Here is a 23535-nt window from a genome sequence, read left to right on the forward strand (position 1 = left end):
AAATTTATTTTCAAGCTCACGGCAAAAGTTTCCGAAATGTAACGTTACAGGCTGGGAGGTCGAACGGGCACGCCGACACGCGGCCAGTGCACGCGTAGCCAAACATACCCCCAAACTGTTTTATTTTGAACATGAACCGTACAGTAACTGAACCGGAGATTGATTTCTACCTGTTTTTGCACCATGTGCAGTTAACAGGTCCTAGTCTTCTTAGACTAGACTGGCGGATAGAAAGGTTTAATGCATTTTTTTGGGGGGTTTATTCGTTGTTTGCGATACTGAAGGACTTGTAAAAAACTAGATCGCAAAATGCCAGAGAGAGAGAGAGAGGGAGAGAGAGAGAGAGAGAGAGAGAGAGAGAGAGAAGTGGAATAAAACGAGTTAGGTATCACGTGCAATTTTGCTTTACAACACACTAAAAACCACACAGCCTGCAAGTACAAACAAATTACATTGTCATCTTAGATTTAAGCCACAGAGGAATGTAGAATTGTCCTCTTCTCAAAACTGGCGTTATTGTCAAAACAGCCGGAGAATATGTTGCACAGAGGGAAAAAGTGGTCAAATTAATGTACTTTGTATAGTTTCCCAAAACATATGTAGGATCGCAGACGGTCTCACAGTGACATCTATCTTGTCTTGTCAGTACGGCAGACTATTGTAATTAAATGAATCGATCTTGTCCCTGTTCTGGTGCTATTTTGTTACCAACGAGACAACGGCCATCGAGGAATGGGTAGTGCCGATTGTGTTGACATGGTTGTGAAGAGCAGTCAGCTAAGGTCGCATGGATTAAAAGCGACTTCTGTTGATCACTGTCAATATTGCAACAAATGTCCAAACCACACAACACGTCATTACAGGTTTCATCTGCGAGGGCTGCAGTAGGGACGCACCCATAGGTTGGTCTGTACAGCCATCACAGATTCTGCTGACACCAGGCACGTACTAACGTCTACTTGGACGGAGGCAGAATTGACTGACACACTGTAATGGTTACTTTTAACCGCTAGAGGTCCCCACTGTCAGGTCGGTTGAGAGGCCCAATGCATGCATATTTGCAACAGGTGAGTATATAGGTAATTTGGCTTTGGCCATGGTGTGATGCATACTTTGGCCCGATTTGAAGGAAGAGACACGTGCACGTGGCAAAGCATTAACACGTTCTCCAGAGCAATCGTATCCTTGAATGAACAGGCGGTATGTCACTGTTAACTAAGGACAAGTGTACCCTTAAAACTACTCTTGCAGAGGCAGCTACTGAAGTACAGTTTTGTAATACACTGGTGTATGACCAGCTGGTGCTTAGGTGCAGCGACATTAGGCGACGTGATTGCAAACTGCACATTAGTCTTCACGTTCAGTTACGTGATAGTAAACCTCTAAGCAGATGTTGCGAGAAAAGATAAAGCTTTGCTGTTTGTCCTGTCATTTACTGAGGCATTGTATCACAAAACTTTTAAAAATACCAGCTCAGCCTATCTAGATGGAGAGAACCATGCTACTACTTTTTGTTCCGAAAACTCCACTGTTGGTGTCTTTGGACATGACATTATTGAAAGAAAACATGTTGTTTAATAACACATGCTATTCATGCACTACTAGAAATTTCATCAACTTTTTCTGTCAGAATGAAATACCAGTGAAAGAATGACAAAATGGTACAAGTTAAGTTTCTTTAAAAATAGCTTCATTTCATGCAAAAAAATACTGCATCACAAATATACCCAGAAGTGGAGGAAGTAATGTCAAAAATCCTATGTATACGTCAAGCTAAAATGTCGAACTGCTGATACATGTATGTAAAAAAACATGACGTACAGTCTTTATTGTGCAAAGGAATTTTTAATCCAGTATTGTTTTTATCATATTCAACAAGTGCATGATTCCTAAGTTCCAAATTCACAAAATATACAACCTTGATATGAACAGATACTGTACAGACTTTCTTTTATTGGTTGTGCATAGCACTAGATTGTACAGGAAATTGAAGACGCTGAGAAATCTCTATTTCTACAAATCACCTGGACAAAATTTATCAAGGCATCTATCTTGATAGGGATGTGTATCAAATCATATCTACAGCTTTAAATGTACATATGTATCTAGCGACCCCACTGTACTGTAAATATCACTCTCGAATTTACAGATTGAAATACCACAGCAATTAATGTGTGTTAAAAATCTCATACCTGATGGGGTAATCTTATCTCCTATTGCCCAACAGTAATCACTTAACCAATGATACTGGGGTGAGTATGCATATCTTCAGAATCAGATGTATATCTAATGGCAATAATCTGGCCCAAGGTAGTAGCTGTTTTATTTCACAGTTTCATAACTTAGAAGATGTATATTCAGGTGTACACAGGGTGGGTGGGTGTCTCTGTAGGGGTGGTGGGTGTTGTGGGGTGGGGGCAGTGGGGGTCCATGGCCCCTGGGTGGGGGGACTGATGCTCAGTATGCCTCAGGTTCAGGTGTCCCAGGGGTGGGTCTGGAGGGAGGGTGGGAGTCCATGGCCCCTGGGTGGGGGGACTGGTGCTTACTCTGTGCACCGGACGCACGTGAGCCCTTCGATGTATCTATCAGGTGTGCTACAGATGACAGTGCAAAGGCCGCAGGGTCTGCCGAGATGATATCTGTAAAGGCAACAATAAAATCATGACAAATCATCCAACAATGATGCAGGACATTTCAAGCTGTTTGCTTTGAAGGGAGAACACCTTCCAAGATCTAACTCTCTGTATAAGAGCCCCAAACATACAAGTTGCAAACATTGGTTGAACACCTCTGACAGTGGATAAAAAAGGTCACACAATCAGCTGTTGTACTTACTTATCTGTCTCTCTGATGCAGCACTTGTTCCGATCTCCTTCCATGTGTCCATATACCTGGGATGGGAAACACAAATGTTATACATGTAATGTCTGCTGCTTTTCTAAATTCAAATTTACTTAAGTCAGTTGTTACATTGTATTACCTTTGCCTAGTATTACTAAGCATTACGGACATGGATTAAATTGAATAGATTTATGCATGTTTTTGATAATATGGGGAAACTATACTGGCTTCACAGAGGTTTCCTTTCTCTGGACTTGTCTAGTTTAATCTATCGAAAACTTACTCGTCAAAGTTGAGCCCATTAGTCCAGTCCAAGAGTTCGTCGACCTCCCAGTCCTGGATGGACTCAGGTCCCTTCTCCTGCGCCACACGTACAATCCCGTTGGCTGCGTCCTGGATCAGTGTCGAGGTGTGGGAGTCTGTCGACTTGGAGCGTAGCATGCCTTCTTTGTACCTGGGGAAGAATAAAGCACATAGTGGTTATGTTAATGCCCTACACTGGCTAAGACCAGTACGAATATGAAATAGAAATTCAAATGGATAATGAAAAATGTTGACACTTCGCATGTTAGTCGACCAAAAGATGACAATTTTTATACATACACTATAATAATACTGGTTTATTGCATAATACAAGTCAAGAAATGGCAGCCGCGGCTGAATTGATTCCGGACTTTACAACGTTTTAAAAGTATAACATTTCAAGGGCACTCCATCGTAATAAATTTACATAACAATTATTGCGGTTAAAGATCGTTAAAATTGGCAAGGAATCTTTAAAATCTATCATAATATAATATAATATATCAACATTAAAATCAACAACAAAATATTCGTGTTGACGGTCACAATTCCTTATTCAAAACAGTGGTAATGTAGGGTATCGGACTGTTGCGGTAGTGCTCAGTTCGTGTGTATATAGAGTTCAGTTTGTGGCTAATCCGCGTTAGCCGACCACTGGCTTCACCCCGGGACTGGGGAAGCCAGTCTCTGAAAGCCGATTTCAGGAGTTTCAGTCCGAACTTCTTGCATAGTTGTTCCCTCCTGGATTCAAGGGTGGGTAGTCCGAGTTGAGTGAGGGCTTCCGAGTAGTGGGTGTACTTCTTACCCAGAATGATGCGGCAAGCACGGCGTTGAATGGTCTCTAGACGGGATGACTGGTTTTTAGTAAGCCCGGGATTCCAAACAGGGACAGCATACTCACAGATGGGGCGCACGTAGCAAGTGTAGATGGTGACTAGATCAAGTTCGGGAACTCTGAACATCTTCAACCTTCTTAGGATGAATAGACGTTTGCCGCTTTGTTTAACCATGTGGGTTACATGACTGACTCCCACACCTCGATACTATTAGTGTATGTATAAAAATTGTCATCTTTTGGTACACTATAGTTGAACAACCAAAAAAAATGAAATATACATGTACAAACATATTATACTTACATTTTCATCATCCACTCTACCTTTTTCTTCTTTCTCTTCTTCTCCACATCTTGTTTCCTCCTCAACTAAATAAAAGACACATTCATAGCAGTTGAGCAAAATAGTGAAAAGCAGATACAATTTATCTATTTCTAAATGAAACAAGTGATAGAACATTTTTGTTGGCTTGGGCCCTTCTATGTAACTATTTACCATGTGCAACATGGACAAAAAAGATTCAAATAACATGAGAAAGACAGGTGTCACTGAGCAGACAGCCATTGAATATAAGAGGATAATAAAAACATACCTTATTATGGTGGAAGTCCACTTTCTTCCTGGATGATTCCCATGTTATCATGTCCTGCTGGGCATTCTGTAGTAACTGAGTGTAAAATATAGAAACAAATTTTAATCCACTGGTATCCCTCACTGGAACTGTTTGAATGATATTTCACATGTAAGGGTCACATCTTTTAGTAATGATAGTACTGATACAAGGGCAATGTAGAATATATAAGGCATGACAGTGTTTTACATGCTTGAACATTTGGACTTGTTTCTAGATATCAGAACATATAATGAAAAACACAGTGCATGCAGCAACACACTTGAGTTTATGGTGCATCTTAACACAAATAGCTACCTTACTTGCATACCGGTAGTATCAATTCTATGTAGTTATGAATTTTTCAGTAAGACTTACTCTGTCAGACACAAGTCTCCATCCATTGTTCTCTATTCTCTCATACCAGCCAGCCTTGTCTGTATGGAAATAGAAGGACACAACATTCTCAAGGATAGATATGCATTGATTAAATGTATGCTTGTTTCTGTGCCTTCAATTTTCAACAAAGCATTTAACATGGGACAAGGGTTTAGGATGGGAACGAAATCTGTCCTCTACAACTTAACAACAAAGCAAATACATCTAACAGTTTCTTTCTCTTACCATCCACTATAGGCTTGTGTATTGTTCTGTTGTGTCTCTGTTTGGCCTCTACTCTCAGTACACCAGCTTTAGTGTAGTCTTTTGGACTGTTGGCACACAGGTCAATAATGGTACGGTGGGTGAAGATCTTGTAGTAAATGTTGGGTGGAAATCTCTCCTAGAAATACACAAACAGAGAGGGGTAAGTCTCTGGAAGAAATGTCAGGTACAACAAGACTTTTTGAAACATGGTTAATCTACATGTAATTATAATATCACAGTTATACTGCTACTTTGATGTGCAAGAAGATAGAAAATGACATATTTTCTTTTGAACCTGGATCAGGCTTTGCCAAGAACATGTACAGTCAAACCTGTACAAGTGACCACCTCAACATAATGACCACCTGGCCAATGCAATCTGTTAGATAATTCTTTCCATTGATAGGAGCATTAAAAATCCTGTCTATAGACACCACATAGACCAGATTTTATTGATCCCCTGACTTCTGAGTGGTCTTCTTGGGCAGGTTTGACTGTACTCACAATGCTGACTATAAAAACTTAATGCATATAGAAATTAATGCTGAACTCTATTGACAGAAGATACATATGATGTAGTGATGTAATGATTTGCCCTCACCCCAGCCAGCCTAAACTTGACATGTGCGCCCATGGCTGAGTCCAGCAGCTTGGACTCATTGGGGTTGATACACCTGAGCATCATGGACGGGTCTCCCTTCCCCTTGAAGTTAATGAGGTCCCTGTAATATCTGTACACCTGGACATCCTGTGGAGGAGAAAACACTAGTGTGAGACCAAAGGTAGTATAACAGGAGCTGATGAATATAAAGGTGTGGACATGAAACTTAGGTGGCAAGGTGGTTTTGCGGTTAGGGTTGTTGACTTAGAATCTAAAGCCTAAAGGGAATTTATCGGTTATGCAAGTTTATCAGTACATGTACTACATCACATGTATGGCTCACAATGTGTCTTCTCCAGGCCCGCTGGATCTTCATGGCAGCTTTCCTCTCGCTGATTGGTTCGGCTTTCCCCCCCTCGTCCTTCAGGAAGGACATCCCGCTGGACGGCTTGCTGACGACACGCCCCTTATGGGCGCTCCGCCACGCCCTCTGGATCTCGGACGCACAGAAGTCATTGAATCTGGAGAGGGAGACAAAAACAAGTTAGCAAGTTATAGATATAGGAGCTATATTGTTTAGGTGACAAGCTGTAGAATCACAGGTTAGGGACAATTCCCAATTACATAGCAAGTGTTTCTTTGTTTGCAAAGCCAATCCAAAGAACTATAACAATTCATCATCATCAGGTTGTGACAGGTTCACGAGCATTCATGGCCCTTCTCCTCCATCCCTCCCTATCTTCCATTGCTCTGGACAGGTCCTCCATTGTACAGTTAACTATAACAATTAGTCTTAGCTAACATGTACATTAGGAGCATCTTTGCTAGATAGCTTTAAACAACGCTGACAGCTAGATGTGCAAAGGTTAGGTGTGACAGGTTGTCCAGTGTAATATAACCAGCTGCTGCTGTGCTGAGCCGTGTGCGTGCAAAGCCGGTGTGTTACACCAAAGGGCAGTCATTATAGCTATACAGATACTCGACTGTGGTAAATTTGATAGGATTTTTGGAAGAATATTCTGTTAACACTTACGAGAAGATCTCGGCTCTGTCCAGGTTCCTCCCTTGTCTCACCATCTCCTCCACATAGTTTTTATACGCTGTCTCCAGCTTCATCCTCCGCAATGATTTATCCTAGAAATATATAAGAAATTGAAAGTTTGCAACAGTCACTTCTGCCATTCTATTCATTTGGCACTCATCATTTTACAGTGTCACCTTTGAGAGTATGTTTTAGTGCAATGAAGCTCTCCTTCCCCAAGTGACACTGTGCTGTTTATTAAAAAAAAGAAATCAAATGTTCCTGCAGACAGTCATACACTACCGATAGCTGAAATGGAAAAAAAGGGTGCCTGTATTTCGTCAGTGCTTGTACACATCATTTTGGAAGCAAAGTGGTAAAAACGTGCTTTAGAAGAAAACATCTGGGAAGTGCCATTGCATACACCTTGGACAGCTTCAACCTGTTGATATAATGGTGGTTTGCTTCATCATTTCAATGCCGACTATTTTCTTGTGTAGTGTGCACTAACATTGTGAACATTAGCTCCTTTTAAAGTCTAATAATGTTGTTGTAATATAAAAGTGCACATGTGCATCTCCTCATGTATGACTTGGCTGACTGCACCTCTCCTGGCTCCTGTAATGTCTGTTGCTGTGGTTCAGGACAAGAGTCTGTCGTCTGGACACTACATGGTGATTCTGAGGTGCTCTCATCCTGGTTGCCATGGTGATTCGAGGAAATGACTTGTTTTTCCACCATAACATCATCCTCATCACCATAGTAAGCAACACCATCATCCTCATCATCATCATCATCATCATCATCATCATCACAGTCATGATTGTCATCCATATCCTTAATACTGTCATCATCATTGTCAGCAGTGACAGCTTCTTTTGGCTCTTCTGATTCATCTATCCGACATTTCTCTTTCGGTTCCTCCACTTCTTTCCTTTCTTCTCCTGTATCTGTTTCTCCCTTCTCTGACTGTTGTTCAGAATGTGGACTAACAGTCCCACTACCTGCACTATGATGACCTCCTGTATCTGATATATGTTTGTTCCTGGGAAGGCTGGTGTAGATGTGCAGCTCCATGGGAAACTTTGGCCCGATTGGGTTAGATGTACGATTCTTGACTGGAAACTGTTTCATCATTAAGATATTCAAGAGATTATAAACTAAGTCATCTTATATCCATAAAAATCACAAAGAAGAAAAAAAAATAACACCGGCAGGGACGTTAAAAATAATTTCATTAGACAATGCTGTAATACATGTAAAAGTACTATACTCTGATCGTTAAGTTGTACATGTACCTAGAACTGAATCCTGAAAGAAGGCAAGTATTCAGTACTCTAGAAAATGGATAAAAAACTTCACTTATTTATTTAATAAGTTACATGCAAAAGCCATGCTGTTCACCATGAAGTAATCTTTTTCAAGTTTCTAACATTTTGAATGTCTTCTATTTCAAATATGAAGAAGCTATGTGCTTTCTTGATGGATGAACTTGAAGTATGAACTGGAATTAACCTTTTCCCTGCTGCTTAACCCTATAACCCCAACACAAATCTGGTGCCAAACAGCTACCTCAGCAGGCTGAAGGTTAAGGAAGGAATGCTCACCCTTTTAGGCACCTCCTGTGGGGGCGTCCTGACGTCCCGCAGACCCTGCTCACTCTGCTGGAACCTGCTGCCCTGGTACTCACACTGCTTACTCTCATTGGGGTGGGTGATCGCAAAGTACTTACACCTGGAACACAGCAGAGATGGAGATTTGTCATCTGGCATATTTAACAGTCTTTTATATAGATTTTTGGGGGTTTTAAGACAAATTTGTGTATCAAGTATTTCATGGCACTGTATGTACAGTAAATTATGTTCCTGGTACACCGTACCAGCTATAACCTTATTTGGTAATTTTTATTTTATCACAGACCTAAAAGATCTAGTAGAAGCTAACCTGACAAAATGGCCTCGCCAGACTCTCTGTATCTCCACTGCTGCTGCCCAAAGAGCATCATCACTGGTCTTCTGCTGGATAAGGGCCTGGAAAAGGGCAATAGAAGTATTGAAGCCAATCCTAGCCTTCACTCAAGAAATAGATAACTTATCTACATAGCCAAGGGTTATTGATATGATCTTATGTTTATACTAACTATCTATAAACAAACCATTGAAGCCATGAAATTAAGCAAATGTTTAAAACAAAGCCTGCATATCTTTTTATCAACCACACCAGTAATAAAGATGAATAAGGTTGAAACTGGTTCAATTCTGTCTCAGCGCTGTCATTGGCCCAGAGCTACAAATGATGCACAACAGAAATAAAGGTTGGTTTTCTCACCTGTCTTTCAGACTTGGATAGTCTGGAAATCTGAGTCTGGGGGTCATCTTTGAGTTTGACATGTGTAAAAAGAAGAAGAAAAAAACATCCATCAGTACTCATAGTACCAAATAACTTTTTAAATCAAATTAAATGTAACTGATATGATCAGTCAGTCAGGTGCTTAAAGACACAATGAGAATGTTAATGACATGTAAGAATTGGGATTTTGTGATGAAATTTACCAAGAAAGTGGAAGCAGTATATTGCATAATCGTGTTCTTTGTAGGTCGCATCTTGACGGATGACAAAACAAAGAAAAGTTAGCTCTGTCTTACCTGGAAGATCGACTTGGTCGACTATCTTCTGTGCTTCTTTAGAACTCAACATTGTTCATCTCATGCACAAGCAAATTACTCCACCAAGCAGCCACAAGCCTCATGCAAGTTAAATGTACTGCAACCAAAACAATATGTAATGATTATACGTAACATAACTGGAGCAGAAACATGCTTTCATGCGCTGCATTGTTCCATACAAAAGTGCATATACATTTTTTTGTATACTGATTACTGAAGATGAGCTTTCGATCAGCTGAGCCCTTCAAAATCAGTTATAGTCAAATTATACCAAAGATAAGAACTGCCCTTTCACTTATATAAGTCTATATCTTGATAGATATTGTGTTTGTACTTCGTGAAGAAGAAATTCATTGTCATAAGATCATCAAATCATTGTCATTTTCTTACGATCGCTTCATCGCTAACGTCAAATTTTGGTCCGCCATGTTTGTTGACATGCAGTTGCCAAGGAATATAAATAGGGGTTGTCCGAGCAAACCTCGTCTGGATACTTCCCAGTTGTAAATAAGGGAATATGTGATGCTAGTTAGTGATCTTACCTTATAAATATCTCAGGTTTGTGGCCGGAACTATTGAAGATTTGTTGTTTTCTTGAGAAAACTTCAGATATGTGCAGCCGATGACCCGTGTTGACCTCTGGAAGAAAGTGTGCGCAATGCACTGTGGGATATTAGATTGTACCACTACATTAAAGGGTAACACTCTCTGTAAATACTTTTTATATTGGTTATTCATGATTCTATAAACAGGTATTAAAGATAAATCAGCAAAATTTGAAAATAAGATATCTGTAAACGTTATGGCATATGATCATTTAAACTTACTGTGAAATTTAAATGAGATAGAAAAAGTGGTAGATACTGCAGCAGACGACACTGACATTAGCTTCGCATTTGAGATCAGATTCGACCAAGGAGGTTATCGTCTATATAATTCGACATAAAGATCACGAGCTGTTTAGCAAATGTTTTTGACTCAATGGAGGACTTGGCAATTTCCAGCTTTTTAAAATTCCTGACTTTTCTTTCAGTACTGTTGTTGATAGGACCAACAACGACACACTCTTTGCCCGATGGTAGATCAAGCTTGGGTAGATACAGGCCGCTCCTGCTGCTGGTCTCTTTTGACGGGTTCCGGTACGACTACCTGGACAGGAGTGAGGACAGGGTGCAGCTGCCGGACCTGAAGTATCTCATCCACAATGGTGTGTACAGTAACGTCACGTTGTTGCTGTCGTAAAGAGAACTCAAACCCTTAGCTTGGCGCACTTGTACTGAAACTACAAGCCGCCAGGAGTCGCTGTAACGTTAAATGCAGAAACTTTTACTAGTAAGGTCAAGGAGGTTTAAACCTCATTGGTAAGGTATTGTAGTTACATTGTAGTTACAATATCTCTCCATGAAATTAAAGTTCAAAACAAATACTTTCAATGACTAGAGAAAACGAAGTTCTCAATCATATCGATATTTTCCTGTCAAGTACTAACGTTATAATCTGACTGTTATCATGGTTATGTTATAGTTTTGTTGCACTGTGAGTAACTTTATTTATGTAACACTTAACATGATGCAGGTGTTCGAGCCAAGTGGATCCATAACAGTTTCATCACAGTCACCTTCCCGAACCACTTCACCATAGCCACGGGGATGTTTGAGGAAAGTCATGGCATCGTGGCAAACAACATGTACGACCACAACACCACCGATCCGAGATGGTGGGACGTCGGTGGTTAGCCGATCTGGATAACCTATGAAAAACATCCAGGGAGCAGGAGTGGTGTTGTGAGCTGGCCTGGTATGGAGGTCAAGTTCAACAACACACAACCATTCCGGCATCTTCAACAATATAATGGCAGCATGCCCTATAATGAAAGAATAGACACTATGGTACAATGGTTTACAGAAGATGAAAATGCCATCAATCTGGGAGTTTCGTATTTTGAAGAACCGGATGAAACCGGTCACAAGTATGGACCAGATTCTCCAGAGATGGACCGGACATTGAACAGGGTGGACAGAACCGTCGGCTGCCTCATTGGTCAGTTAAAACAAGCAGGACTGTTTGACAGAATGAATATGATCATCACGAGTGATCATGGCATGATGAAAGTCTCTAAGGACAAGGTGATTGAGTTGAACCGTTACCTGGACCCAAGTTCATATTTATTGGTGGACACGACACCTGTTTCAGCTATATGGCCAAACGATGGTGAGTGAAAATGACAAAATTGAACAAAATGTCAAAAGAAAAGGCCGCTACTTTGAAGAATATTCTGTTTGAAATTTGCATGCATCTATGCCACAGTTTGTAAAAAGGTTACGATAATGATTGTATTTTCAGGCATCAGTAGAGAGTATATTTATTCATCACTTCACAAGGCACATCCCCATCTCAAGGTGTACTACAAGGAGGACATCCCTGCTCAGTACCACTACAGACACAACAGGAGGATCATGCCTGTCATCGCAGTGGCAGATCCTGGATGGACCATCGTGCAGAACATCAGCACTGGCTGGGTACCAAAAGGTTGGGTTTGCTTGTATGTAGTTCTGATTATTAATCTGTTGAACATGTAATAATGGCACTGAACCTTAATCCGACACTGTTGAGCAAATGCAGTGTGGAATCATAAATCAACAAGCGTGTGAGTATTTCAGGACCTAGCTGTTGGGTGCATTATGTCTTAGCGCTTCCCCAGTCATCACTGCACAAATTGTATCAGTCTTCCGATTATTGAGCTGTGGCTGGAAAACAAGGCTTGAAAATATCGTCACTCATAACAAAGTCCCTTGGGATTCTGTTTCAAACGGAACATTAATCCGACACAATACAATAGTGAAGTTGTTTATCCTTGATTTTGCTCTATGCAATTAAAGCTGTTTGTCAATCTCTCTGTCAACCAACAGCCAGTTGCACTGAGATAAAATAGACACCCCATGTCAAAGTCGACACAGCTGTCAACTGCCGTGAACTAGTCATCAATCATCGTCCTTAAAATGTTATGGCTGCTCTCCCTCCCATGACATGCCCTACATTATAAAAACATGTCAAATTTTCCTGACCTTGTCACTACAACATGCTCTCTTCAGGACCATACCATTCACTCAGCACACTTCTAATTTGCCTACCTTACTGTATTTAATAAACAATCAAAAGATTTTGCATAGCAGCCCTAGATCTTAACTTACAGGGGCGTATTGAAAAGTGTTGGATGAAGTTTGCGTCAGATTAAGGTGCAGTGCCGTTATAAAAGTTTATGAAGTTTATCTTTATCAAGTTTATGAAGACTTCTGACATATTGTGCTAATTCTTTCTGATTGACTTTTGTTCTATTACCATCATCCTCCTCTTCAGGTAACCATGGTTACAACAACAGCTACCTTCCCATGAACCCCATCTTCGTGGCCCACGGACCAGCCTTCCGCACCAACCTCCTGTCTGAACCCTTCAACAACGTGGACATCTACCCGCTCATGTGTCACATCCTGGGTCTGGACCCGCACCCGAACAACGGATCTCTTCAGAATGTGCAGCATGTTCTTAAGAAGCCAATAAAAGAGCAGCATAGAGTAACTAAATCAGGCATGGGTCTATTTTAGAACTGCTGAAGGGCAAAGCTCAATATGTAAGATGCTCTAGATCTGGAGTTCCTGCCTACCTGGCCTGTTTTCCAGGCCTGTCAACCTGGGCTGGCTATCAGGTCAGGCTACCCAGATCCCCTCATTCATATCATCACAAATGCTGACAACTGTGCAGCTGCGCCCTCTAGGAGAATGTATCAAAATTACACCCATTACATGTTATGTTATGGTCAAGGAGGGGTATTGGATGTGGTATAGCAAGCTACGGCGTATAAGCGTATTGACGAGAAGTAGATAATGTAGATTATCTGTCAGTCAGTATCTTGTGCAATATATGTTTTCTACATGTGCAATAAAGATATTATTTGTCAAAACATTATGTGTGGTGCTTTGAAGTTTTTCTGTATGTGAATGTGAACTGATAGAAAAATTCAGAGGACCAGCTGGTGGCATTGTTTCGACATTTTCGAAATGAAAGAATGCAAAATCAAAACAGGTTCGTAGTCATTTATTTTTAGCAAAGGGTCAATAAATAAAGTTAATAACTGAATAATTTCGTCTGTTTTCTTTGCGCTAGTGTTTCTGACTAACAATACACCCCCTCGCCCATGGTGGTGCGGTCCAGCTGGGCATTTCGCATTATTGCACTAGCCGGATAATTGCACCAAAAAACGCTGACAAATTAAGCTGATTCTACTGTACTTTGATAGATCACCATATACGTGTCTCATCGCATTCCTAAACCATCGCCTTCCAAGAGGATCAGCTTGCTTGACCGCAGGTGACCCCAACTTAACTTCTAGATCTTTCAGTCCAGCCCCTGTCCTTGTCAGCTTTGGAGGCATGTATGCAATGTATGCTCGTATCCAGCGTAGCAAAAAGAGGACAGAACCAAATACTTAACTTTATAGTCATTATCGAATAGAACAAAAGTTATTAACGCTACATAAGTTTAACACTCACATGTTTATTAAATAATTAGACACCCCTTTGTATCTAATAGACTCGTCCCAAAATGGCGGTATAAGACACGGGATTGCGCCTGGCAGCATTTTCCCGTGGGATTATCTCTTTTTACCGCACGTATTTCTTCTTTTAGATTTCTTCACTCGGGTCTTATAATGGAAAGGGTCTCCTGAACTTCGGGAAACGTATATCTGACTCGGAAACCGTCGGTAAAACTCGGCTATTTCTCTATGTGTAACGTTGGCGTTTTTCCGGATTCTTGACCGAGAGGTCACACGCACACAGTACGTGATCAAATGTGTCTAGAACTGTTGTCTGTCTTATGACAGTGAGTCAGCACTGATTTTCGTCTTGTTTTCGATTCTGGAGACCTTAGCTCGAAGCAAGAGCAAGCGGTATCTAGTTCCGGGTGTACACATTCCCCGGTTGTCCCCGAGGCCAAAGTAAACGTTACGTGCTGGCCGTGAGTTTTCCGGTTTCTATGATGGCGGCGGTCCGTGTGTTTGTGGCCGTGTTAGTTCTGCTGATGTTTGCCGGACGGACAGGTTCTGTCCATGACGGGCCGCTCCTGCTGCTGGTCTCCTTTGACGGGTTCCGGTACGACTACCTGGACAGGAGTGAGAGCAGGGTGCAGCTGCCCAACTTCAAGTTCCTCGTGCAGACAGGTGTGTGTTATATCAAGTGTCCTAAAACAGTAGAATGATTGGCTTCAAAATTTATTATTCATGGTAGAATTGTGTTGTATGGTAATGTTGTATTGTATTGCTTTTTGTGCTGTCTCTGTCATCTATAAGACTTAAGTTCTGGCTTTTAGCTGTCTTGTCTATTGTTCATACACATTGAGTTACACTAAGGACATTATTACATAACGTCTTTGGTCACACCCAGTACTATTCAACTATAATATAAAAGCACTAATAGATCCACTATATGCCAACAATAACGATCACCAAAGGAGTGGCCTAAGCTGGAGTGAAAGGACTCATAGTCCTACCAGGCCCAAACAATTTAGCATACTGTAAATACAGAAATGTTTGCAGTGGTTTTATGTTCGCGGTTTTCGCGGTGAACTTTCAGCGCTCAACAAGTAAGTGCTCTACTATGCTACCAAGTACTCTTGAGTCTACTCATAGTCAGAAGACAAGGTAAAAGAAAGTCTAGGAAATCTATGTGTGCTTGGGCAAAGGAACTAGATACAGTTGCAGTACTAGTAGTAGTTGTATACCTTTTCTTTCTCAAGCCACTTGATTATAATTCCTGTACTTAGTACTTTGCTGTTACACATAAGCAATGATTTCCCTACCTCAGCAATTAAAAAGGGATTATGTGAGACCTGATCTCTTTGGCATGTTTTATTATCATTAGCATAATCCTTTGTGGATACCTGTACTATTGAATTTGTTGTGCTCAATAACCCACAGGCTTTTAATGGATTAAAGTTGGTCCCTATTGGCTTAAGGTTCCATTATGTTTCGACTTCTTACAACATGGTGTGACAACAACAGCACAGGTCAACCAAAACATATAATGTGGTTTGTTGGAACTTATACAGTACATGTATAAGCTAGAGTCTATTTAACTCAAACTCCACTCTCCGTGGCTACAGGAATAACAGCCCCTCGCTGTCTGAAGTTGGGTGGGCCGCTACTCTAAAACTCTAAGCATGATTTAATCTCAGGCCAGCTATAGCTGGAAATTTGGTAGTTTTGAATACAGTAATGTAACCTTTCTTTGAAAGCTGAGCGATTGACGGATGGATCCTGAACTTCAAACGTTAATTTATGACATTCATGTAGTTCTAATCATTAGTTGAAGATAAGGCATATATTTACTGTGTAGGTAATACAGGCATTCATCATTTCTGTGCCATGCTTTATACAGGTGTACGGGCAAAATGGGTGCACAACAGTTTCATCACCAAAACATTCCCCAACCACTTCACCATCGCGACCGGCATGTACGAAGAAAACCACGGAATCGTCGCCAACTCCATGTACGACCCAGAACTGGGCAAATTGTTCCACTTGAACACCACCGATCCAGAATGGTGGGACGTCGGCGGCGAACCCATCTGGATAACCAATCAAAGACATTCGGGTGGTAAGAGCGGTGTTCTGAACTGGCCTGGCATGCAAGTCGAGTTCAACAGCACCCTACCATTCAGACACCTCCCAACATACAATGGTTCCATTCCCTACCACGAAAGAGTAGACACCATGGTTGGTTGGTTCAAAGACTCGGAAAATCCGATCAACCTGGGAGTTTTGTACTTCGAAGAACCGGATCGTACTGGCCACCTTTCCGGCCCAGAGTCCGAGGAGATGGACAAGACGTTAGACATGGTGGACAGGACGGTTGGTTATCTCATAGATGAGTTGAAGGCAGCAGGACTGTTTGAGAGAATGAACGTGATCATCACGAGTGACCATGGCATGATGGAAGTGTCCCAGGACAAGGTGATTGAGCTGGACCGTTACCTGGACCCCAGTACGTACCTGTGGGTGGACACAACACCTGTAACAGCCATCTGGCCTCATGACGGTGAGTGGATTTATTTTTCGGTGACAGTTTTGTCAAAAGTTTAGTATAGATGTGTCGATGTCACACTGACAGGTTACTAGTATATCTATATTGCTTGTGCAGGCCACAAAACATTTTATTGTAATGTGCAATACATGTACATCACAAGGGTTTAGATGGCTGAAGTGGTTTCAAGACAAAAATATGTAGTAATCCTTGACGTAAGATAGGGTAAACAGACACTAGCCTGATTGAATCACGCTTATGTTATAGCAGCAGGCCGTAACCGGTCAGCCCCTAGGGGCCATAAAAGTCCCTGACAGCTAGCGGGAGATTTCGTTATACAGACTAGATAGACACCTGTAGATGTTCCTTGCACTCAGTGAGTAATTAAGCTTTCAGACTTCTAGATGTTTGTATCTCTGTGCAATCTCAGGACCTCAATCCTCTATTACTAAGTTAGATATTGGTTAGGTGGTAAATATAGCATTTTGTCGTTAAGTTTCCTATTCTTATCCTGCTAGAGCTATTGTAATGCTGTTACCTCTCCTTTTCTATGAAAACAATTGAATTTGAAAAAGACGTTTTGATTCTGATCTGCCTGACCCAAATACCATTACCTTACCACTACACATAGAGCCATGTAAAAGGGATAATATTACTGTCTGGTATAATGTCTTTGTTGTTAAGGTGGACTAAAAATAAAGTTAGATCTGAAAGATATTTGCCTGACCTGGAAACAATTGATATTTAGAGCCTAAAATACATAGCTAAGTTAGTGCCTTAATTTGTCTTTTTATACTCTACGATTCCGTGTGCGATGATTCAGTCATTCATTTGTTTGAGATGTATAGAACAGTTGACTACAGTATCATAATAGCATCCTTAACTACAGCAACCATTGATACAATGAATCTCGCCCATCCGGAAAGAGGTGTGGGTCTCTATTGATAGACCTTCAGGAGGTTTCGTTTGGTTAACAGGCGTGTCACAAGGCTATTGAATTTGAAGGCGACAAAAAAAGCTATGCGGCAAAAAATCGGATAGTGGAAAATCTTACACTTGTTGCTTACTAAATAGTTAGTGTCCAAGTAGAACCTAAGATTGAAACCGACAGCAATGTTTTTAAGTGTAAATAGAAGTATATGTTTCATTGAATTACTACTGGTACTAGTAGTAGTCCAAAAAACTTTTCTTCATGCATTAGATGGGAGTGGGTTCTGGAATTGGTCTTGCTGGGCTGGTTTGAACCTTGACAATGTTGTCAGTTTGGTGCCATAAAATAAAACCTAGCTATTGCCTTTTACCCAAGGTAATTATGTACATAAATACAAATTACTTGTAATACAGGTTAATCTGTCAACGAAAATAAATAGAAGGGCAAGGCACTACCTTTGTTTCTATTCTCTGTACACCCACGCAGTAATTAATGCATTGTTGCATTGAAGGTCATGGTTTGAAATAGCACCTCCATAGGCAGGTAGAATTGGATTTTATAGATTTGAAATTTGCAGGTTACAGTACTACTGTTTCATGTTTACCTGTGCCTAATTTGTAATACACGGGCCCATGCACCAGTGCAGGTGTGCAGAAAAAAGTATGATTTTAAGCTTGGAGGTGAGATAAGTTGAGAGCATGACATACTGTAAATGCAGAAATGTTCTTAATGGTTTTATGTTCACAGTTTTCGTCGCGAACTGTGCGTAAACTTAAAACCACTACGAAACTTTTTGCCCACTTATGACCGTAGCGCTAATATTGTTTCAAACACAAACCTAAAACCACAGAGAACACTCCATTTTCTCCCTACAGTGAAATAACTTAAAAGGCATTTGCAGTAGTACACATGGTTTGTCCCCAAAGAATACATCAAGTTGATATACTTTTCACATGTAAATTTTCTCTTTATATATTCTTAACCCGATCAATATTCAATTGACACACACTTTAATATCATCTACCGGCATCCTCAGAAGTGACCAGGGAACACATCTATACAGCGTTACACAATGCCCACCCCAAGATGCATGTGTACTACAAGGAGGACATCCCTGCCCAGTACCACTACAGACACAACAGGAGGATCATGCCTGTCATCGCAGTGGCAGATCCTGGATGGACCATCGTGCAGAATGCTAGCACTAGCAGGGAGTGGAACTTGTACAAAGGTGAGCTGATTTTCGTATCCTCCACTACCCGTAACATCAAAATATAAATGAACTTAGTTCAAATAGATGTTTCCAATGTATTACTTCTGTACTACAGAGTTGTTTCAACCAAGGATGTTGTTTCAACCGTTGTTTCATGGCATCTCTAACTGTAGATTAGTACATGATTGGAAAAAGATGGTACCAAGGTCTTCTTTCTTTAATGAATAATGAATAATGAATGAAGACCTTTATTGCACATTTCTGCCACACTTCGCTAAGTACAGGTCACAACAAAACAAAACAACAAGTACAGTTAACGGGACAAAAAGAATATGACTATCATTAGATAAATTCTACTTCTCCTCGCTTTTCGGTTATAGTAGATATAAAAGAACAGACGTGTTTTTCAATGGGAGGTTTGTCTAGTCGCATTAGGAATATGAATTTTTGTACAGTGCTTAAATGTGTGAAGTAGGGAAATAAGTTTTCTACAAGCTTATACAGTTCATTTCTTTCTTTGGTATATAATCCACATTCTACCACAAAATGACATTCGTTTTCTATTCTATTCAAATTACAATGTTTACATAATCGTTGTTCTAGAGGAGTGCGGGTATGTCTTCCCGTTTCAATGTGTAGTTTGTGGCAGCTGATCCTTAGTCTTGTGACTGTATTCCTGACCCTCATATTTGTATTACTTAGATATTTTAATCAGCAAGACATGTGTTTTAGTACTGTATGTACATTTTCCTGTGAGTTTTATCATTCTCAACAATTTGACGATCCCCTTACCAGGTAACCATGGTTACAACAACAGCTACCTTCCCATGAACCCCATCTTCGTGGCCCACGGACCAGCCTTCCGCACCAACCTCCTGTCTGAACCCTTCAACAACGTGGACATCTACCCGCTCATGTGTCACATCCTGGGCCTGGACCAGCACCCAAACAATGGCAGCTATGAAAACGTGGCCCATCTGGTAAAGAAGTCGACCAGTTGGGGCCCCCCACCGTCCACATCAGAAATCATAGGTAAGTACACATACACAAATAAACATGAAACTTACATGTGGTCTGTACTCTTTTAAGAATGTTTCACAGTCAACTTTTCTGGCTTTCTTCCTCTGCGATGTGCTGTGTTTGGGGCCATTAGCTACCTTTTTTGTTTTAGTCAGTTGTCTAAAGACAAAGATAGACTTACACTTACATGACTTAGTCTAGTACATCTCTAGTCGACTGTCTTTGGCTGTACATATTAGATTTGTTAACATGATAGACATCATAGTCAGGAAAGTCATGAGAAATTTGAGAATACACACTGTTGTTCCTGTCTGTACTCATCTTTGTGCTGTGTTCTTACAATGCTTATAATTACAACTTACATGTGTAGCTATTCACATTTCTGTCTGCTATGTGCCTCACTTCTCTTTGCCCTTGGTGTTTGGATGCCCCCTCTTGTGCCCCTCTCTATCTCAGTGCCTGAAGGAGTTCCTGCCTTCCTCTGTACTTACAAACTTGGTAAGTAAGTAGTTCTTCGCTCCTCATACTTTCAGTAACCCCCTGTAGAGATCTTGCACTGCTGACTGTCATTGTCACTACTAAGGATGCTTGAAGGACTTGACAAATTGATAACTTCATGCAGATGTAGTCATGGTAATGTCAACCCATGTAGGAGTTTACTTCATCCATTTTGTTTTTGTCTGCTTGTTGTTTCTCAGAGAGATATGGTAATTACGTCACACTGGCTTCATCTCATGCAAGGGCACGAAGAAAAAAAAATGCTGAATTTCTAAATCCAAGTGAAATCAAATTAAAAGTGATCTGCCCAACCCAACCAGAGTCTTGCCCAACCCATCCCTACCCAACATTGATGGCACACCAGTCAATGATGATGCCACCTAGCTAGCCTTGGGGGTCATATAGGAGTCCCAGTACACTAACTAGGATGATATGGCACCCAGGCTGGATGCCACCTCAGTATTGTATTAAATCTTTGCCTGTAGATGGCACAATTTTTGCGTGACCCAGATGTCAGCCATAGATTCAAGTCACAAGCTGTTTATTGATATGTATCTCCTTATTTTTTGCCTTGCACCCCCTGGATGTCCCAGAAAAGGGTCTGTCCTAGAATTTTTGATGATTCATTTTGTGCTTGTATGTTTGATGTTAACACTGTGACAGTAAAGATGATTTTCTCTTTGATCTGTCTCCAGGGGTTGCCATTGGTCTCCTCCTGGTGTTGGGTGGCTGTATTGTCGGCTGCGGCATCTATATGCAGAGAATAGAGAGAAGTGAGTCCATCAAACAGGCCCACTATACCAACCTAGGCAAGGCCCACTCAGAGGAAGACGGGGATATCGCTGACAAAGAACCCTTATTGGAGGCTGAGGGGGATGTGTAGCTATGAGCGGGTTTCCAGATAATATTGGTAATCAATAAGTTTTCAGAATGTTGGAACAAATGGTGAATCTATGTTGCAACAGTTTAGAAACTATTACAAATAACTTGTTCAATGTTAGACATTTTCAAACCTGTTGAAACATGGTAGAAAATATCTAGAACGTCAAACAAAAGTTTGAAACTGTTCTGAACAGTAATGTATCTCAAATTGTTACTTTGTTTTGAAAATATTAGAACAAAAGGCAACAAATACACATGTGGTAATGTGGAATTGACTCTAACCTCAGTACTTTGTTTTCTGGTGTAAAGTCGGGCTAACCAATATGTAAAAGAAGTCATATGGATTGAAACCTATAGCTCAAAATCACATCGTTTACCGTATCAGTTTTACTTGGTGATAATGTTGGTTGTGAAAAATATGTTAGGCTGTTCGAACATCATATTTTTAATACTGTTCTGTGCTGCATATATTCTCATCATGGAGTGAAGATGTATTTAATTCTACCATATCAATTTTTTAGAAGACAATCATTATGTAAGACTAGGTGGCAGGTGTTCCTTTTTTTCCAGAGCATCCAAATGAATCTGACACAATGTCTGAAAAGAAGTGGATGATATGCTCTGGATTGGACAAATTGTTTAAATTTCTTCTGTAATTTGTGTAAGAGACATTGGATGTAATTTGGTGCATGGTACTGGTGCCTTATAGTCAATGAGTTCCATGCCTCTAGGTAGAGCAACGGTTGCTAAAAATGTAAAGAAGTAATCAAAAGTGTAATAAAAAATCATATCAGAATTGTTGTTTGAAAAGCCACATTCAAAATTCGGAAGATGATCTCTTAGATTTGAGAAAAGTAACATCTTAAAACATGTTTGATGAAACATAATTGTGTTACATACATGACAGTGTCAGACTTGGGTGACAGGTCAAAATAAAACACATGATGTATAATCAAGTGTGAACAACTGAAAGGGATGTAACATATCACCATGCATAAGAAACTAATATATATATATCAATTTAATATCAATGCAGCGTCAGCTTTTCTAAACACAAGTTGCAATTTCTTCATGTTGTTTCCACACACTTGCAATTGTGTTTCTGGCAATGATGGTCATATTATCTATTAACAAGAACAGTGGAGTACAGTAACTTATACCACCATTCTATTGCAAGGGAAGTGTACTTCTCAAATTTGTTGTTTGACATCGGCTGAGTAACCAATCAGATTGCTTGTCGGAAAAATCAAACATACTCAGCAACTTTTCCTCTGATGTTAGTTAACAGGTCTTGCAATTTAGATACTCTTGTCCTGTAATGTGTTTCCATCTACATGTACTTGTAAACCCACCCATGAAATGCTTCGTGAATTATATGTGTGTATAGATGTATATTTGTCTTTGCTATGTTTTTTATATTAGATTTATTGCTCTGCAAATGGTTGGTTAGGCTGTGTTATGGTTTATAATTTTTTTTGCTTTTTGTCGACATCAAAGGCATTAGAGAAGCTTTGGTTGTTGTATGTTTGAATATTCTTCCAGCAGTTGTGTGATCTGAGTAGATCTAACATTTTGAAGTTAAAAGAATTCTTCCATGTGTAAGCAAGGAAGATTCAATCCTTGGTGTAAGTCCATGTCAGTTTTTGGTAGTTTTGATACTAGTATTATGTGCAGTGCACTGGGCTGGAAGACAATCTCTTGAAAGAAAAATTGATATGAAAAATTTGTAATTTTGTAAAAGCGGGACCCACCAAGAGTGAGCAATAGTCTAAAGTATAGAATCACCAATAAGTGCCTCTTTCAACCGAACATGTTTACTACAATACAGACATGTATGATTTTAATGTTAAGGGTTTCCATGGTCAGTAATTCTATTGTTGTTGTTGGTGTGATGGTGTAGGTAGTGATGAAGTACAAACATGGATGGGAGTTGGTGTACAAATTTGGCCTGATGTACATTTCCTCCTCTGGGTTTAGTGAAGGTTTCACTTGTTATGAGAGCTTCTTAAGAAAAGCTTTATGACCTACAATGTAAACCTCCATGATATTATGGTGTTACTACATGTATGTGGTTCATTTCAATGCTATCTCTCCCATATTGGGCCAATTCACCTTTGGTTTGTTTGCCAGAACATAGGAGGTATTATCTGTTATGTCATTAGATACTGCTGTATCATGTATCGTCTTCTTTGTGATTGAAATAAATCATGTATGTTTCGGCATGCATTGCTATAATTTCACCCCCCCCCCCCCAGTACACAAAAGACTTCAGACAATTTAATCATGCCCTGAAATTTGAGTTGTGCACCATAGAGGCCGAGAACTTATTGATTACCCCTCATAATATATTTCCATTGCTGGATCAATGACTTTGCATGAAAAGTAGACTTAA

At 40.3% G+C, this 23535-nt stretch overlaps 3 protein-coding genes across 4 annotated transcripts; 2 read left to right on the forward strand and 1 right to left on the reverse strand.

Moving 5' to 3' along the window:
- Positions 1–1825: 1825 nt before the first annotated feature.
- LOC136432474 (protein MFI-like) lies at positions 1826–10198 on the reverse strand. The gene is made up of 15 exons (XM_066423791.1): positions 10066–10198; positions 9503–9620; positions 9186–9232; positions 8802–8887; positions 8465–8591; positions 6870–6970; positions 6180–6357; positions 5837–5983; positions 5215–5371; positions 4969–5027; positions 4573–4647; positions 4284–4348; positions 3125–3295; positions 2836–2891; positions 1826–2639 (listed from the first exon to the last, which is right to left on the reverse strand). The coding sequence occupies exons 2-15, from the start codon at positions 9552–9554 to the stop codon at positions 2458–2460; spliced, it is 1503 nt and encodes a 500-aa protein (XP_066279888.1). The 5' UTR covers positions 9555–9620; positions 10066–10198; the 3' UTR covers positions 1826–2457.
- Positions 10199–10363: 165 nt separating this feature from the next.
- Positions 10364–13483, forward strand: LOC136432484 (ectonucleotide pyrophosphatase/phosphodiesterase family member 5-like). Its single transcript, XM_066423801.1, is given in 4 exon segments — positions 10364–10730; positions 11099–11734; positions 11867–12052; positions 12881–13483. Coding segments are annotated over 4 exon segments (1293 nt in total). The 5' UTR covers positions 10364–10504; the 3' UTR covers positions 13126–13483.
- Positions 13484–14098: 615 nt separating this feature from the next.
- LOC136432460 (bis(5'-adenosyl)-triphosphatase ENPP4-like) lies at positions 14099–23363 on the forward strand. 2 transcript variants are annotated; one of them, XM_066423769.1, is made up of 6 exons: positions 14099–14738; positions 15955–16614; positions 18567–18761; positions 19539–19775; positions 20220–20261; positions 20957–23363. In XM_066423769.1, exons 1-6 carry the CDS (start codon positions 14555–14557, stop codon positions 21142–21144), a joined length of 1506 nt encoding a protein of 501 aa, XP_066279866.1. In that variant the 5' UTR covers positions 14099–14554; the 3' UTR covers positions 21145–23363. The 2 variants fall into 2 exon arrangements, with proteins under 2 accessions (XP_066279866.1, XP_066279876.1); XM_066423779.1 differs by lacking the exon at positions 20220–20261 and having other exon boundaries at positions 14100–14738.
- Positions 23364–23535: the final 172 nt, after the last annotated feature.

The sequence above is a fragment of the Branchiostoma lanceolatum genome, chromosome 1 (assembly GCF_035083965.1).
Source record: "Branchiostoma lanceolatum isolate klBraLanc5 chromosome 1, klBraLanc5.hap2, whole genome shotgun sequence".
In the NCBI taxonomy this organism is placed as follows: domain Eukaryota; kingdom Metazoa; phylum Chordata; class Leptocardii; order Amphioxiformes; family Branchiostomatidae; genus Branchiostoma; species Branchiostoma lanceolatum.